This window comes from Alexandromys fortis, unplaced genomic scaffold, assembly GCF_014885135.2.
Source record: "Alexandromys fortis isolate MF-2015 unplaced genomic scaffold, M_Fortis_MF-2015_v1.1 scaffold_21, whole genome shotgun sequence".
NCBI classification, from domain to species: domain Eukaryota; kingdom Metazoa; phylum Chordata; class Mammalia; order Rodentia; family Cricetidae; genus Alexandromys; species Alexandromys fortis.
The window spans coordinates 14,584,675-14,602,963 of NW_026067905.1; the positions used below are offsets into that span (position 1 = coordinate 14,584,675).

The 18,289-nt window shown below is 45.6% G+C and overlaps 1 protein-coding gene across 7 annotated transcripts in view; it reads left to right on the forward strand.

Moving 5' to 3' along the window:
• Cacna1e (calcium voltage-gated channel subunit alpha1 E) overlaps window positions 1-12,289 on the forward strand; it is a 425,171-nt gene extending 412,882 nt beyond the window's left edge. For all 7 annotated transcript variants that reach the window (XM_050135146.1, XM_050135145.1, XM_050135149.1 and 4 more), the window contains 5 exons: window positions 2,257-2,368; window positions 5,031-5,159; window positions 6,196-6,376; window positions 7,818-8,008; window positions 9,304-12,289. In XM_050135146.1, the coding sequence (XP_049991103.1) occupies window positions 2,257-2,368; window positions 5,031-5,159; window positions 6,196-6,376; window positions 7,818-8,008; window positions 9,304-9,846 (1,156 nt within the window). In that variant the 3' untranslated portion in view covers window positions 9,847-12,289. The remainder of the gene's footprint in view (window positions 1-2,256; window positions 2,369-5,030; window positions 5,160-6,195; window positions 6,377-7,817; window positions 8,009-9,303) is intronic.
• Window positions 12,290-18,289: the final 6,000 nt, after the last annotated feature.

Sequence of the window (18,289 nt, forward strand, 5' to 3'; positions counted from 1 at the left end):
CGAAATAACCACACAGAGGTCTATATTAAGGATAAACTGATTGGCCCATTAGGTCAGGCTTCTTATTAACTCTTATAACTTAACATTAGCCCATTATTCTAGTATATGTTAGCCACATGGCTCAGTACCTTTTTCAGCAGGGCAGGTCACATCTTCCTGCTTCTGTGTCTGGGCAGGACTGGGGAGGAATGAGCTTCCTATTTTCCAGAATTCTCCTGTTCTCATTGACCTGCCTCTACTTCTTGTCTGGTTGTCCTGTCTATACTTCCTGCCTGGCTACTGGCCAATCAGTGTTTATTTAAAACGTAATTGACAGAATATAGACAATCGTCCCGCACCATAGAAGAAATAACTTTTAGTAAGGAAAGTCCAAAGTACATGGAAAGAGTATTGTTGGGAGCAGATGTACCCTGTACTGTGGGAACAACCTATATTAAAGTTTTTAGTAGAAAGAAAGCCTGGTTATTACTACTTTCAACAAACTTAAAACAGCTTGTACATGGAATTCTGGGAGCAAAGGAAAGCCAAAGGAAAATGCTGGTGAGGTAGGAACAAGAGTCTAGGGGAGGCCATGATCCTGTATTTTGAACAATTTCTTAAAAACAAGAACTTCACAAGGTTTTTAAAGCACTCAATTCAAATTATTTAACTCTGTGATATTGCTCTGTGATTCTAAAGGTTCTGCCACTATTTCTTCTGTTTTCTAACAAAATAATTCAGACTAGTAGTTTATAAAGAATTATTTGGATAATAATTCTGAGTCTTGGGGAGCCCAAAAGTATGGTGCCTATATCAGGTGAGGACCTTTTTGTCACATGTGTGGGATGAGACAGAATAGGCTTGCGAACATAGTTGTTTGGACCTAATGTAGCATGGGGGTTTCACCTTCATGACCTCTCCCAAGTGTTCTGCTTTAAATAACATTAGCATATAACTTTAGTAATGAAATTTCCAACACATTAACTTTTAGAGACTCAATGGAAGCCATAGAAGGTTTTCTCTACCTATTGAAGAACCAACTGTTCTCTGTGGTACTAACAGGGGTCCATGCTATATACTTGCCTTGTCCATCTTGTTACCTTGGTTTTCAGGAGAAGGCAAATGGATGAGTGAGTGGCATTTAGACAGGTGACTTAAATATGAGATGACTCTATGGGAGTTGTAAAATTCAGCTAACATTCTCACTGCCAGAACACCCATTAGGTTATTCTCTGCTATTCAAACCTTCTCCTTTAATGCTAATCTAGTAAGTCTGAGCCTACAGATTATTTTAAAGTAACTTGCAATTCTTTCAGTTCTCTAATTCTCTATGGGATGCAAAGTCCTTGGCCATAGACTCTTATGAGATGGGCCTCCCTAGAGCAGAACACTGGTGCTTGGAGAGATGGTGTATCATCTTATAGTGCTATGACTTTATAGCTCTGGCCTGCCCCTCTTCCCATAGTCACAAGGGCTCACTCCTGGTTAGGACAATGGAATCTGTTACTGCACTGAAAACAGTGAATGGCAACAGAAGCCAATTTTGCAGGGAACATCAACTTGGACATGATTGCATAGGAATCAATCCATGCTATTCTCTGTACCTTTCACTTGGCAGCTTTGTGTTCCGCCCTACCTCATCACCATTTAAACATCCTCCCATACAGCAATCAACCCAAGGGTCTTTGCTTCTCAACCACCACCTCTGAAATCATCTCCCAGCGCATGAGCCAAAAGATACAGTGAGCAGCCCAGAGGAACCCTTTAGTAAATGTTAACTCATCCAAGTCAGTTCCATTGAGTTTCGCCATGCATGCTGGCACAATAAAACCATTTTACTGAAAGTGGTTTTTTTTTTTTTTTAAGACTATGACTGCTTAATATTTAAACAAGCTGTTCACTGTTTAAACTCTGGCTTTTTTTTCTGCCCAATAGGGAAACTCAACAGAAGCAGGTTTACAGTCTAGCACTGGTCTTCCATATGGCTGAGTGTGACAAATGGTGTCATTTGTCACAGATATGCTGGTCGCCAGCAGAATGATGAATGATTCCAAGCGCAGGTTGAAAACACCAGTTTCTATGTTTTCTTACACTTTCTTAAACATCTTCTGTTCTAAGACCAGCCACCTGCAAGTCAATAGACTCATAGACCAGCTGAGAGCGCAGGGTGCTGCCCTTGTAAGAAGGAGGGCTCCTATGGGAAGGGGTTTGTTAGTGGAAGTTATGGCATGACTGTTTCTGTCTCTCATCGCCTCTGAATTTGATATTGCTTTTCAGGAGTGGTCGGAGTGGATACCCTTCAATGAGTCCACTCTCCCCGCAAGAAATATTCCAGTTGGCTTGTATGGACCCTGCTGATGATGGACAATTCCAGGAACAGCAATCTCTGGTGAATGAATGAGTCTATGACCTAAGAAGTATTTCCTGATCCTTCTCACGCTTACTTTCATCCCTCTCTTACCCAGTTTCTCCTGTTCACTGAGAATGCTCCCTCTAAAGGTTTCATAGCCCAAGAGGGCTCTTCCTTCCTGCAGGAACTTATGTTTCTTTAGGCCAAGCCCTTTTAACTTAACAGATTTCGGAGCAAATATTATATATAAAATCTTGCCTACAATAGCAAGGCTTTAAGATACTCTCATAGTATCTGCTCATATTGTATAGAATACCACTATATAATTGTATAGTAGTATCTGCTCATATTGTATAGAATACCACTAAGTGCTGCTTATGGAAATATAGGATGCCCCTACATCCTTGAGGGAAGCCCGCCTCCTCTAATACTTAGTGGCTGCATCTGCAACAATGACTAGCAGTCCACCAGGACATACAGAAGATGGCACCACTTTTGCCATGTGTGGGTTCAGGCAGATTTCTTCCCTTCAGTTATAATTCTACAAGGCCACACACTCAAAAAGCCCCTAAAGTCATTTTCCTGAGGTCAGCGTAAGTTTTTTTATTAGTCTAGATGGTACAATTTCTGAGAACCCTAACAAGTAAAGTTCAATCTTGAAGAAGAGAGTACCAGTTAAGATTTTGTCTTTACTAGTGCAAAAGCAAAACCTGATTGCCAAACTAATCAGTTTTGCCATTATTCCATCTTTGGGAGTTAAGAGTCCCAAGTTTTTTCCAGGCTTAATTGGAGAGAGCAAGACAAAACCTAGTTTTTGCGAATGTCTGCACAGAGAACCAGCACTAAGTGAGCCGAGCCTCATTACTTTATGGTTCATAGGTGACTTTGTTCTCTCCTTTATCTCACAAACCATTCTTGCTACTACTATATATCCCAGAGCCATGCCAAATGAGCGGTGTGTGTGTGTGTGTGTGTGTGTGTGTGTGTGTGTGTGTGTGTGTGAGAGAGAGAGAGAGAGAGATGGAGTAGGTTTCCTACAGAGAGGAGTGGCTCGCCTAGGTAATTCTGTCATCTCTGGTTGCTGAGACAGAGGATCTTGAATCCGTTATATTGGAAAGGTAGCAAGGTCAGGTATCCTAGAACACCAAACAACTGCCCCAAGGGTGTTCTTAATAATCACCCTCTTTCCTAGCTGTTTTAGCACTAAAACCTAGGGACTAAACTGGTATGGATAGTTTGAGTCTGAAAATTCCTCTCAGCACTTTATTGAGATTTTTCCACCACATCTATCAACTCGGCATAACGTGGTCTTTCTTTTTCCCCCCAGGGACACTTTACCTCATCATTTGTGTGGGTTTTCCCAGGCTGAGCTGTAGTGCCAGAACTTTCTGGATTTGTGTTCATCTTGTCAGTGCCGGTGTCTGTATCTGAACTCAGGTGTCAGCCATGCCACACACTCACCACTGTGTGCCTCTGCCCATCCCTCTAGGTCCCTGCTCCATGTCCTGAGGCGTGGCCATGATCTGTGTGTGTGTGCATATGGAGTGTGTCTCGCTGCCTCTGGCACCTGTAGACTACAGTGTCTTTACTGCATCTGTTTGGAGTTGGAACTGTGTGCACAGTATCACATGCACTACAAATGTTGTGGCTCCCTCAAGTGCATCTCACATGCCCTGGAAAGGTCCCTCTTCCCAGCCACTCCAGTAGCCATAAAGTTGGCTGGCCACCCCAGGTTTCCCTTTCTTTGGGTGCTGACCTACTTAGGTATTTATACCATAAACTATGGGTATGTAAATATAAAATGACATTTTTATAGAATAATCTCTAGATGTCAAAGATTTTTTTTTTGATCTCTTCGTGGTTAATGTGATCATCAACAAGAAGTTTCAGAATTTATACAGCAACACAAGTTATCCTTATTGCAAACTTATGTTCTTTAACCAACACTTTCCTATCCAACCTTGTAACACTTTGGAGGGGCACATTTGAATACAATAACAGCCACATGGCTGATGAACAATTGAAATATTATGAGTACAAATGAAATGTACTAATTATAAAAATGAATTCTTATGTGTTGGTGTGATGATATTTGGATAGATGAAGTTAAATAAAATCATAATGGAAAGATTTTCTACATCACATATCATAGACATGGTTTAGATTACATTTCTATTGACCTAATTAGTAGATCCCTGAGAGAGCTTATCCATGACATTCTCGGTGGCTTTAATTACAGAACTCATAAGTTATATACATGAATTAATTCATAACATGTTTGCTCTTAGACACTGAATGACTTTCTGTCAAATCCTAGTTCCTATACAACTGATAAAAGGATTCTTCAAAGAACAAAGACAATAACAACACCTATCAAAAATATAATTTGCATATATAAAGCATCCAGTGAGCAGAAATGTTTGTTTGATAAAGTTGTACTACCTGAACTTCTGTTTCAAAGATGGCCTTCACCCCGTCATCCCAGTTAGAGCCTTCTGTTTGAGATATCTGGCATCACACATGTACAATTAGGCACACATATGCACATAAATACATATATCCTCCTACAGTCAGGGCCTCCTAAGCATCAGTCTCCCTTCTAAAAATTATTCTTATCCACGGGGGCTGAATCATCTCCTGGAGGTGCGAGACAATGGGATGGAACCAAGTCCCACAAGCTTGGCTGTGTGTTTATTTCCAGGAGCCAGAGGTTAGTGAATTAAAAAGTGTGCAGTCCTCTAACCATGGCATCTACCTTCCTCCGGACACCCAGAAGCATGCGGGATCTGGGAGGGCATCCTCTATGCCACGACTGACTATGGACCCCCAGGTAAAACTCAAGACCACACACCTTATGCAGTGGCATCCCAGGCTTTAATTAAGTGGGTTATGAAATACCTGATATTTTCAGGTAAGCCCTGGACTTTTTCTCTACCTCTTGCCTACATGCAAAACGCAGCTTATGGACTATTTCTGATAAAGTCTTCTCTATATTGTGTTTGTAGCAAGGCCCTGCCTTCAAAAGTCTAGTCAATAAAATAGTATTAACTTCTCCTGCACTGGGCTAAGCATTCTCAGGACCCAAGCAGCCAAGCAACCAGCATTTTTCTCTATGTATTTTCCCATCCCTTTTTTTCTCTCCCCAGCCCCTTCAGCACATCTGAGTTATTTGTCCGCACCGCTTTATGTCAGGACTGTCTTATCCAGTGCAAGCCACGCCTCATTTCTTTGTCTGTTTCCTTGGCTTCTTTGTCTGTCTTACATGAAGTTTTGACAGAGACAAGAAGTTTTTGTGGATCTGTTCTAACACCTGTGGCAATCCAAAGTTGGAAGGGGCTATGGGAGGCTAGGGTGGGGGGGGGGGTCATGACAGGAGGGTGGTTCTTCCTTAATGGTTAAGTTACAAGCTTTCCTAGGCTAGGGGGCTATAGGGCAGAACCTTATCTGTTGAATAAATAATGAAAGAAAAAAACCATGTTTCCCTCAGAATATAGTCTTTGGACAATCGCTATCACCTGGTTCAAAAGTGACTGTTTACAGTAGGTCCTGACTAAGCCCCTGTAGAACATAGTTCTAAGAGACATTTGCACAGTGCCAGCCCGAATTCTGCACAGTTAGTAGACTCATCTGCTTTATTCACAAAAACAAGGAGACAACTGAGGGCACTCTCAGTGAGTGTAGCTGAAGCAGGACACGTCTTCCTTTATAGCCAAGGATTTTGCAAGGCAGATTCAAGGGAGGTGACAGTTTTTCCAGAGGTCATATAGTTCACAGTTTCTAAGAGTGTTAGTCCCATGTCTGGATTTTCAGATTCTATCAATAATTAATTCAGACTTGTGTTCCTCTGGATTTTTTTTCCTTTCTAGGTGGTAACAGACCCTAGTTCTATGCGACGTTCATTTTCTACAATTCGGGATAAGCGTTCAAATTCTTCATGGTTGGAGGAGTTCTCCATGGAGCGTAGCAGTGAAAATACCTACAAGTCGCGGCGCAGAAGCTACCATTCCTCCCTGAGGCTGTCAGCCCACCGCCTGAATTCTGACTCTGGTGAGAGGGTCACCTTTAGCACCTGTCCTTTTTCTTGGCAACTGATGGACTTTTTTTTTTTCAAGGATCAGAAATGACTGGAACATGGTTTAGATAAAGACCAGGGTTTAAGAAAGCAAAGCAAGGACTGGCTGGCTGGCTCATGCTTGAAGAGCTTGCTATGCAATTGTGAGACAGGCATTCAAACCCCTGACCTTACAGAAAACTGGGGCCCTGCAGTGCAAATCTGCCATCCCAGGTTCCTCCGGCAAGGTGGCTGCTGCTGTTCTTGAGTGTGCAGCTGCCAACAGTAGAGACACAACAAGGCACTGTCTCAGACCCAGCGCAGAGCTAAGACCAGTTCCTCAGACCTGCACATGCACATTGGGACACACAAAATGAAAGGCGATGCTCCTTGCCAAAGTGCATCGCTACCTCTGAGTTGTCATCCTGTGGCACACCCTAGACAAATGCCAATGTGACTCATCAAGGTTTCCAATTAACCTCCTCAGAAATGCTCCAGATTCCATAGGAATATAGTAGAGGCCACGCCTGCCCTAGTCCCCAGGCCCCACCCCCAACCTGCCAAAGGTGCTGAGCTCTGCCACCAGCTTCAACTTTCCCTATAGTACTATCTGGAATTGTTTCAGACACTGGGTTTCATTTAAAACCTCTCTGTATGCTTTTCTGATTTTTAAGTGTTAAGAAACCATTCGTCTCATTCTGCCTACTTCGCTAGGTGTAGGAATCAAACTTGAAGAGAGCAGCATTAAGACTAGAATGGAAACCTCAACATTAAATCCCAGGCTTCTCATCCTACCGTTCTATTACACGGGCCAGCATTTCCTTCACAGAACCTTCTCAGTTCCCTTCCTGGTGTGGGATACAGATAACTCCTGCACTGCATTGATTTACTGGCAGAGACACTGTTTACTGTAGCTGGCATAGAAGGGAGCTGAGAAAACAAATTATTCTCATTGATGCATGTCTTCTCAATGATTCCTTGGGGACTTTCTTGCTCACGAAAGAGGACTTTTCTACCCTTTCTTTCCCATTTCTCTTTCATTTCCTGTCAAGTCATCTGTTCATCTGCCCGAAGAAGCTAGGCTACTTCAGTCAGTTCAGGAAGCCAGGAAACCTAAGATCAAGATGAGAGCAGTGTCTGGTGGGGACTCTTCCTGGTTTTCAGATGGCCCTCTTCTCATTAGGCCCTCACAGGGTAGTCAGCAGGGAAGGGAAGCCAAGTGTCTCTGGGTACTTATTCCATAAGAGCCCTGCTTTCCTGAACTGGTCACCTCCCAAAGCCTGTTTGTCCCCATTCTCCTGGAGGTTAGGATTCAGTCCTGAATTCTGAAGGGACACGATCAAGATCAATTCACAGTGGCATGGTCCCTGGCCTGGAGTCACCAACCGGAGTGAGCTGAATAATAAGTACCCGTTGTTTTCTTGTCACCTTCCACAGGCCACAAGTCTGACACTCACCGTTCGGGAGGCAGGGAGAGAGGCCGATCCAAAGAGAGAAAGCACCTTCTCTCCCCTGATGTCTCCCGCTGCAATTCTGAGGAGCGAGGGACCCAGGCTGACTGGGAATCCCCAGAACGACGCCAGTCCAGGTCACCCAGCGAGGGAAGATCACAGACCCCCAACAGACAGGTGAACATGAGAAGCAGGGTCAGGGAGGGGAGGGTTCTGTACTAGGAGGGCCTCTTGGAGCTCAGAGCCCGATGTTTAACCAGAAATAACCTCGGTACACAGAGGCTGGCTCTTCTGTGCTTGGAGATTCAGAGGTGACAGGAACTTAAAAGAAGCAAGATTTCCCCCTACGGAAGTCAGTCCGTGCCTGTCCCCAGAATCAGGATATACAAATTTAGCTAGACTTAACAAAATAAAGCTGGTCCTTCAGCTAAAAAGGTTTGGCTCTGGTGTGATCCTCGTATTAACTGTAGTGACGATTCATCTGTCAAGTCAGGGTTTGTAAGGCAGACAGCTCAACCAAGCTCACCTATTGTGCGGCCTTATCAAGAGAAGGAGCATGTCTCACCTCTCTATGCCTAGGAAACCTCAGCCGTGTGACAGTAGTCTTTGTATTGTCCCTCTCTCCCAGTCCTAGCTCTGGAGGGGAGTTCCTGGAGTTCAGAGGGGGGACTCCTTTGGAAATGTCGATTCTGAGACATGGCCGTAGCTTCCAAACAGTATCACCGCTGAGCCAGCCCTGTGCTAGCACAGCAGATTCCTGGGACTTTAAGAAATCCAAGGAGACTGGCTTAAAAGTCCAAGCCAGAATTCCACACTTGAAAGGACTCCACCTCAAAAGAACCTCACTGGAGCCTTGCAGGTCCCCCACACCTTGAGAGTCCAGTGCTAGAACGCATTTGCCAACCCTGGGCTCGGGTACTATTGATAGGGAATAGGTAAGGAAGGCAGCTAAGGGCTGAGACAACAGACAATGTGTGGAAGCCAAGGGCCTCAAGCCACTGCTGACGGAGAAGGAAAGGAGTTTGCTTTTCCTTAGAACTCATTTTCCAGAACAGTTTCCCAGACAGCAAATCCGAGCATTGTTTTGCCTAGAATTTTAAGGTATTCCTGTGTGCCCTTCTTATACAGAGTTTCCATTTCCTGGCTAGCCACCTGAGTGTTATGGTCACAGCTGTAAGTTCAAACAAATGCCGAGGCTTAACCATAGCCCTGCCCTTCTAAGACTGCCTCGGTAGTTGAGTTCCAGAGATTTGTCTTTACTGCAGAAGTTGAAATGCTCTGGTCTAGATGTCTTCCATTCACTATTGACCTGAACCCCGAGTCCTTGAAGGGTACAAGTAGTACAGCCTACCTCTCAGACCTCCTCCAGAGACTCAAGAGCTTTCTGCAGGAGAGGTTGGGACTTCAAGAGGGCCCCACGTGGAGGCGCTTCCATGCCTCGTCTAATCTGTCATGTTTCTCCCGCGCTGCAGGGCACTGGTTCCCTGAGCGAGAGCTCCATTCCCTCCATCTCTGACACCAGCACTCCAAGACGAAGTCGTCGCCAGCTCCCACCTGTGCCACCAAAGCCTCGGCCCCTCCTCTCCTACAGCTCCCTGATGAGACACACCGGGGGCATCTCTCCTCCTCCTGATGGAAGTGAGGGTGGCTCCCCGCTGGCCTCTCAAGCCCTGGAGAGCAACAGCGCTTGCCTGACCGAGTCTTCCAATTCCTTGCACCCCCAGCAGGGCCAGCACTCTTCCCCTCAACACTACATCTCCGAGCCCTATCTGGCCCTCCACGAAGACTCCCACGCCTCAGACTGTGGCGAGGAGGAGACACTCACCTTTGAGGCAGCCGTGGCTACTAGCTTGGGCCGCTCCAACACCATCGGCTCCGCCCCACCCCTGCGGCACAGCTGGCAGATGCCTAACGGGCACTATCGGCGGCGGAGGCGTGGGGGGCCTGGGCCTGGCATGATGTGTGGAGCTGTCAGTGACCTCCTCAGTGACACGGAAGAAGATGATAAGTGCTAGAGGCTGCCATCCCCTCCGATGCATGCTCTTCTCTCACAGGGAGAAAACCAAGACCAAATTGGGAAGCCAGTGCGGCCCGGGGGGAGGAAGAGGGAGAAGGAAGATGGAGGAAGGACGCCATGCATCCTCTGAAAAGAGGAAGTAAAAGACAGATGGAAAACCAGTCAAACCCACCAATTTGCTTTATTTCCCTTTGCAAGATGGGCACTGCCATAGTCCTGCCTCTTTGCTGGGGAAAGAAAATACAGGGATGTGGGGGGTTATTCCCATGGGAGAAGGGACACAAAGGTGGCTTGGCTTCCCTTGCCCCTTCCCACTTTTCTATGAGCTGCAGCAGGATCTGGCTGGCCTGTGTCTAAGCTCATTGCCCTGAGCAGCTGGGAAGACTTCCTGGCATCTCATCGCAGGAAGAGTGGAGACAGTAGAAGAATCTCCGTGCCAGTTCTTGCGCTTTGGCTGCCCCCAGGGCAACCCCAGCAGCATCTCATGCATTGTTCTTGGGGCTTGCTTCCCCCAAAGAGACACACGCTAAGTCAAGAGCGCTGGATGCTGACGGGAAAAGGGAGGGCGGGAGAGAAGGGCCAGAGTAGAAGGGCCCAAGGTGCTGTGGCAGCAGCAGCAAGGGCTGGTCTGGGTGAGAAAAGCCATAGCACAGCAGCCCATACCATGAAGGTGAGGGCCAAAGAAGCAGAATTGGAGGTGCTGGTGGGTACGGTAGTAGACCCTGTGGTCTGTTACCCACACAGTAGGTGCTGTGGTAGATAGACTAGAGACAGAGGTTCCCTAGGGCCCCAAAGGTGCCTGTAGCTCCGGTAAAGGTAATATTAACTCCAATAGCCAGGGCCCAACCCCAGTAGGGTTCAGCCACAGTGTGGGAACCCCATGCAGTTCTCAGCCTTGGCCCTTTAGATTCTAGTCAGAGGGGACCCCCAACAATAGGGACAAGACAGAGAAGGAGACCTAAGGGACTCTAGGCAGACTCAATTTTCCAACAATCACAAGAGGAACTCGGTACGAGTGACCACAGTGGGCTGGAAGCAGCAGGCCTCTGTCAAGCAGCAAGGCTACCGCTAAGCCAAGCCCAGAATAGTCAAGTATCAACAGCTAAGTGTTCTCTACCAGTTCCCCAAGTGGACAGTGAACACACATCCAAGGAGACCCCTGTGTAGTGACTTCCAGAGAATGGTCCCTAAGGAAGTCATCCTGAGGACCCCTTGTGAGGAGAAACCCTTGGGCCTGAAGCTTGTGTGGCTGGTTTGGGGTTTGGAGAGTAAGTTGGTGAGGATGCTTTAAGGTGATTAGTAACCATACCTCAGTTTTGACCTGGGCTGCTTTTAGTAAAAATAGGCTCTGATGGGGCCCCGACTTTCTCTGAATGTTCCCTGAGCCAGGGCTGGGCTTCATCCCTTCCCCAAAGTAAAAGATGGGTAGAAGACAGCCTCAGGCCACTCCCCCAAAGCAGAAGCACTGAGGGAAAATAGGAGCCTTCCTTAGTCACTTCTGTAAGTGATGAACACAGCAGAGAGCTCCATTCTGTGGGACTCGTCACCCTTCGGCCTCTCTCCGGTATCATCAGAGCTGAACCGATGCCTTGGAGCCAGGTGTTGGGCGGGACTGCCCTCTCTAGCTTCTTCACCTGACCCTCCCCAGTGAGACTCGAGGACTTCACACTGCACTCAGTGGATCGGCTTTCTATCCTCTTCCAGCCTCGGCAGAGTCCTTCGGGACTCTTGTGGAGGAGCGGCCCTTCTCTCTCAGCAGGAGCTTCTCCTCCGGGGTTTCCTTTCTATCCTTCTGTCCCACTCTTCCTAGCCCTGGCCTAGCGGCATGAGCTCTGACAAGCCAAGTTCTCCCCCCCCCCATGTGAGCATGTGGCGGCAGTCACCTGCCACAGTCCCACCTTCTCTTTTGCGTATCAATGGAGCTTCGAGAACCATGGTCAGCCCCGAACCAAAGTGGTCCCAGGACAGGTGACCGGTGACCGATGAGGCAGACGTAAGGCCTGCCGACTCTCAGATCCTCTTCCGCCGCCATCGCTTCATTTCCTCTCCCTCGCAGCACGTGTGTGCTCGGGGGCCGCTGAGAATATGAGCATAATCCTAACAGAGGAGATTGTTACATAAGAATAATGCTGGGCCTTGTGTTGTTTTAAAGGTTTTCTTTGCTCAGCCTCATTTCATGCCAAAGTGCTGCTATGGGCCTCCTTGTGTGCACAAAATTGCTTTCCTCTACCTTGGACTTGCAGCTTTCCATAGGGGAAAGCCTGCAACAGGATGACCATCCTGAGCCAGCAAGCCTGTTGGATGGTGTCTGGAGAAATTCGATTGCGGAGATATGTCATTGCCATCCCTGTAGTGGGAGAACTGTGGGCTGCCAGCACAGTGACCAGCTATGGAATTTGCCTGCAAATAATAACATGATCATTAAACTTACTATGCCTGAATCTTCCCATGCTCCCGAACTCCTTGAACACACATGCAGGTGTGTGCGTACGTGTGCACGCACTCACACACTAAATGAAGCATTTAAAGTTATAAGTACTGTAGATGTGGTCACTTGACTGACCACATGGTTTTTTTTTTTCCTAGCACTGATGAAATCAAGAACATATTTATTCATCTTCGCTTGGGTTTCTTTTCCCTTGGACAACACTTGCCCTTCGTTAAGACCAGAACATAAAAGAATTTTTGTTAAGCCACAAACTCATTATCATTGTCCTCTTTGCCTCCTGATAAACTCAAATGCCATCCTTCTCTCTTGTAGCCGACCAGGGCTTCCCTCCTATGGACCTGAGTCTAACTCTTTCTACAAAAGAAATCTGCTTTCTCAGAGTCCACGCTTCTCTTTGCATCTTCTGGTATAGAGCATGATTATTTGGGTGCAGAAAGTCTTCTTGCAGAATTCTTTAGTCAAATATCTCATCACCTTAGCAAAAACATTGGTCCTAATTGCCTTGAAACAAGATAGGGAAGATGAGAGGACATTACAAGAAGAAAAGAAGCCAGGCAGGGAGGTACTGTAACTGCAATCGTGTTTGGGGAAGCCTTTTTGCTTATGGGGAAGCCTTTTTGCTTAAGGTTCCAGAGTTTGACACATCCCGACCTTCCCATCACAGGAGAGGACAGCAGGCTTCATCATGGTAGGCCGCTTAGGCCATGGTGCCCTGTATGTCAGGAAAATCACCTGCCCATAAAGGCATGGCACCCTCTAGTATCCACCAGGCTCCACAGGAGCCATTATGACAGTTTCCCACGGGAGGGGGCATACCACACTAATAGCTGAGAAATCTATTTTACAGCAGACCTCACGTCTTTCTTCCTGCTTGTTCCCCATACTGGGGGCACCAAAGCCAGATGTCACCAGAACCCCAGATGTTCTGAATGTGTTGCTTCCTTCACTCTGAGGCCCAGGCAAAGATATCCCATATTCCAGTCTCTGGTCAACATCTCCCCTTCCCACCTGTATCCATGCCTCCACCACCACCACAGATTCTAGGTGTGAACAGGAGTGTCCTCTGGTATTCCCTTCCCAGTCTCTGTTTTGCTGCATGTTAGCACATCCTGAGATGATTAAATCCAAGCTCATAGGATGGATTAGCTGTCTCTGCCATGCCGTTAGAGAATTCACCTTCAATGAAGCAATGTCTGGAGATTGCCAGGTGATCCTCACCACGTGATCCTCACCAGGTGATCCTCACCAGACCATTTCAAAGGAAGTGTAAAGTGTGCATTCAATGTCCGTGCACTTCATGAAAGCTCACTAGAGAGAAATCAGGTCTCTTTGGCATCGAAGAACAAAGTAGTCAAGTAATCTCAGTTTTTGATTACATCTCTTTCTGAGGCCTGTAAGGTATATTTCATTTATGGTAGATATTTAGCTGGGTGGAGCAGGGAGAAGTTGGGAACTTTGTTCCTCAGCTCACTTAGACCATTGGAAAAGTTAGGGACAACGAAAGGGAATCAGACTGTCTCCTGGCATGGCAAGATTTTCTGAGACCTGAAAGAACTTCCACAGTCTTTCTATTACAACAGTGTCTTGTTTGTTATGTTTTGAAATACCAGCCCCAAGACCGGAGGCTAGTGAAGCAAAGCAGCCCATTCCTCGGGTCCTCCACCTGGCCTATGGGTCCTTTCCTTCTGGTCCTGCGAACATTGTATGCTGTCCAGGAGGAGCAGGGGAATACTTTGAGGCGGGCATGCAAACAGAATAGGGTCAGGTGGCCCCTGGAAAGTGGCCAGTCACAGCATGATGGATTGACACTAGACAAGAACCCCTACGGAATCCAGTTCAGATTACTTCTCTTTAAATATCTCTATATAGCCTTCTTTTTAAAAAAAGCCAAACAAAATTAACTTAGGGGTTATGACCTAACTGGCCATGAGTGTGATCAAAGGCAGTGCCATGTTATTCAGTGCTGTCTGCACCAATCATCTTCTGCAGCTCTTCATTTCCATACAGAACATCCTAGCCAGGTCTGTCCCAAACAGAGCAGCAACTGATACCTTCTCCACTGGCCAAAGACTGCTAAGGCATTTTTTCATCTGCCACAGGTTATACCCATAGTGCAGAGATATACTGCATGAGAAGAAAGGTCAGAAAAAGTCTAGTTGCTTTCCAGCAGTCATCTTTTCCTTTCCTTGAATCTTTCTTGGTGTATTTCCCCCCTCCATAACTGATTTGGCCTGTGTTGTGTGTCTCCCAGAGAGGTCACACCACACCAAGAATTAACAAACTCACAGATTGTTCCAACCTATCCCAAGGGCCTAGTTCAGTCATCTCATTTAATGGGGGCTCTCAGCAAAGTCTGGCAAGGTCTGCCCCCTTCTATTTTTAATAGGTTTCTTCCCACCCACACACTCCTATCATGTTATGTATTGGAGGGTTAGTGTCTTGACCCTCTAGATGCAAAAAGAGACTTTGTGATAAGCCATGCTACTACTATGTAAATACTTCTTGAGTTTCAATTTCTTGTTTATGAAGCTTTGAAAAAATTGGGTAGATAAAGTAAAATGAAGTATTGAGATTAACGCTTATTTTTATCCGTTTGGTAGTTTTTGTTTGATTGTCTACGTATTTTGTAACAGGCCCACTCTAGAACAGCAAAGAAGGATAAATCTGTGTTCTACAGTGTTCCAAATCTGCTCCTTTTCTACAATTAATTTCTGTCAAATTAATGCTATGATAATTGAGTCAAAAATCTGAAGTTACTGCCTCCTCCCGTCTGTAGCCCTGCCCCCAAATCCTGTCTTGTTAAGTGGCCTTGAACTCTTGATTCTGCATATTCTGCCTCTACTCTTTCAAAGGTCTGAAAATACAACATACATTTATGAAAAATCCACTTTTCCCACCAAAATCAATCAAAGTCAAGGAAACTATAAGATAGAGATTTTTTCAGAACATCTTTAACCAATAAATACAAAATGCATTCCTCAATGGGAAGATAATTTTAAAACAATATAGCAATTTGATAAATGACTATCACAGGAAGCTAAATATAATGAGTTCTATCCAGGCTTCACAACTCATTTGTGCCTTCAGCAAGGATATTGCATCTATTTTCATTCCCTTGTTAGGAAAATTGAAATTCTGATACTTGGCTAGTTCGCGCGTGTGTCAAGTGCTTGTAAGTTAATAATGCATAAAGCACTTAAGTCTTCACAAGTCAATCTGGAAAAATCTTCACTCATTTCACCCACCAAGGACTCGGGAAATTCTTGGCGTTTCTCATAAGCATTTAGTCTTTTTAAGGAAACCTCCATCTTAACAGGAACTAAGACTTGCTTTACTCTTGTCCTTCTATTTTTCGTATTTCCTTTTCATGTTAGCACTCAGTTTTCTGAAATCCAGGCTGTTTTCATTAATTAAGAACACTGAGTTTTCCTCTACAGACTTCCTAGTGTCATCTTCTCTTTGTGGCCACCTAAGTCAGAGAGCAAATAACCATGCACTAACACCTTTGCATCTTCCCCAGCCTGGATGAGAAATCTGAGTGAATCTATCTTTCTCTCTCCCCCCGCTCTCTCTCTTTCCTGAAAGTTTTCCAGAGAAAAGAATATATTTTGTGAAGGAAACATTTGAACTTGGGCCAAATAGTTCCACTACTTCCTTTTTGGATCCCTCAGATGGTGTCCCCCATACTAAGACAGAGACGTCATCTCCCATGTCTAACTTGGACCTGATTTGCCGACCCGGTTGTTTTCTTTTCAGCATTCTGATTTCTTCTAGGCAATGGTCTATATTGCCCAAGAACCAATGCTCAAAGCAGGTCTATCCAGGATATTTATGAGATGAGCAAGGAAAACACTTTCACGTGTCCAAGTGCCATTAATTTTTTAAAATAACGGTGATATGAATGAGGGCTAACTAATGTAACCTAACTGCCAATTAAAGTACACAGTAGTTCTGGTCTTCGTTACATTTGATATGAAGTTACAGACCATTAGGCAGTTCCCAGCACGTTTAGTGAAAACGTAGGCATTGTGTTGCAATGACTTCACTAGGGGCATACACCCAGTCGGCAGGTTGACCTTCAGTCAGTGTTTTTCTATCCTGGTGTTTTGTGAACAATCCAAAATTTCTACAAAGCCACCCTAAGTGCTGCAATTGCAGAGGAACTTCCCTCTTGGTAACTTTAGAAGGCAGGCCAAGTCCACTCACATGGAGTCCAAGATTTGGAATTCACCCAAAATAAAACCAGCAGAGGAGAAACACTTAATGCATCAAGTATGTGTGACGTTTCCTGGGATGAGTGAGTACAGAGAGAGACATGCTACTGAACACAGATGATGTGATCTGAAGACAGGACAGAGTCCCAGAAGAGGACAGGTTTAAAGGTGTCTGACTTTGGATCCTACTTTTTACTTAGATTTGGGGTAAACTCTTCAGCATGATATTGGATTCAGAGGGGTTGCTTTTGATAAACTGATTAGAATCCTCAGGATTAGTAGATTCTGGACTGGGCAGATGAAGGACAAAGCAGCCCAAAGACAATCTATAACTTCAGTAACTCATATAGTAATGTCAGTTTTGGAGAGGATGTGTATTACCCTCCCTAGTGGTATATGATTAAAGGAGGGGGAAAGGGACTATGACTAGGGCAGGAGGTGTTTTATCAGGACAGATTTCAAACGGCCAGGTGCACTGGTACTGACCTCAAAGACTAGCATTGTGAGAAGGGGATGATACAGTGTCTAGGTCATCCCCTCTGTTCTTCGGGACACGAGGATAGGCCTTGATTTGATCTTAGATGAGGAGCACGTAGGGTGGGAGCAAGAGGGAAAACGGGCACTCTGCCTCAGGTTGTAAAGAACGCTGCCACCCACATTTTCAGACATCTGTGAGCCACACCCATGCGATGCCCCGTTAAGGGGCAGCATTCCCTGGGGTGTATCAGCCTGACATTCATGCAGCAGTGGGGATGGAACAGCAGGCAAAGCTGGCCCACCCAGAGTAGCGGTGCGACTCCCCTAACGCCGGAGCTCAGCAGTGCATGTTGGTCAGGTGGACATCCTGTAATATAAACGCTCGTTTGGATCCAAGGGAAAACCATTAAAAATAAAAGAAAGATGAATAACTTTATTGTTGGGGGGGGTGGTCAAGGAAAAGTAAATAAAACCTTGTTGTAAAGAATGCATTGGCCTGATTTCCCTCACTTGTCTTTGCTTCTGCTGATGAACTCGTCCTGCGATGAAGCCTGGCCGGGGCATAAGGAGGTGGGACAGCAGGGCCAGTAGTCATGGTAAGTCAGGGTCTGCTGAGCCCAGTTGTAAGTACCTCCAAGATATTCTCAAAGTTCCCAGGATATTATGCTCATGGAAGGTTTTTTTTTTTTTTATTAAAAATGACTTTTGCCCTGGAAGAAAATAACTGGATTGCCCTACCAACTGATTCCCCCAAAACAAGGAAAAAACAAATGAATAAAACAAAAACAAACCAAAAATGAATTAAATTTCTAGAGTGGGGAAGATTCTATCACGGGAAGTGTTTCACAGAGCAGACGACCACTGCATGGAGCCTCTGGCTTTGCAAGCCTATGGAGCCTCCGTTTGGAAGAAGAAGAGCACAGAATACCTGCTTTGCTGCCGGCCCCAGGAAGGAGCTGGCCTCCCCTCTCAGGAGATGCTGTCTACTCTTTCCTTCAGCCTATATCGCTTTTTACACGGGTGCAGGAGCTTTCTGAATGAGCCCAGCAAAGAGCATGCTTTGTGTCCATGGGCCCATTCGATTCTCCATTCTAGGCAGAACTGTCTGTCTCATTCCCTGGGCTAACATCTTCTTTCAATCCTAAATGTATTTTTTAAGTTGCAATAATTCTACTTTTGGTCAGACAGAAATCAGCATTTCAGGATATATCTTTATTTTTTGGTCAAAGGTCATTTTTTAGGGCTTAAGGTAAACGATTAGGAAGACTTTTTCTTGCGGTCAAACCTTTCAAAAATGTGCT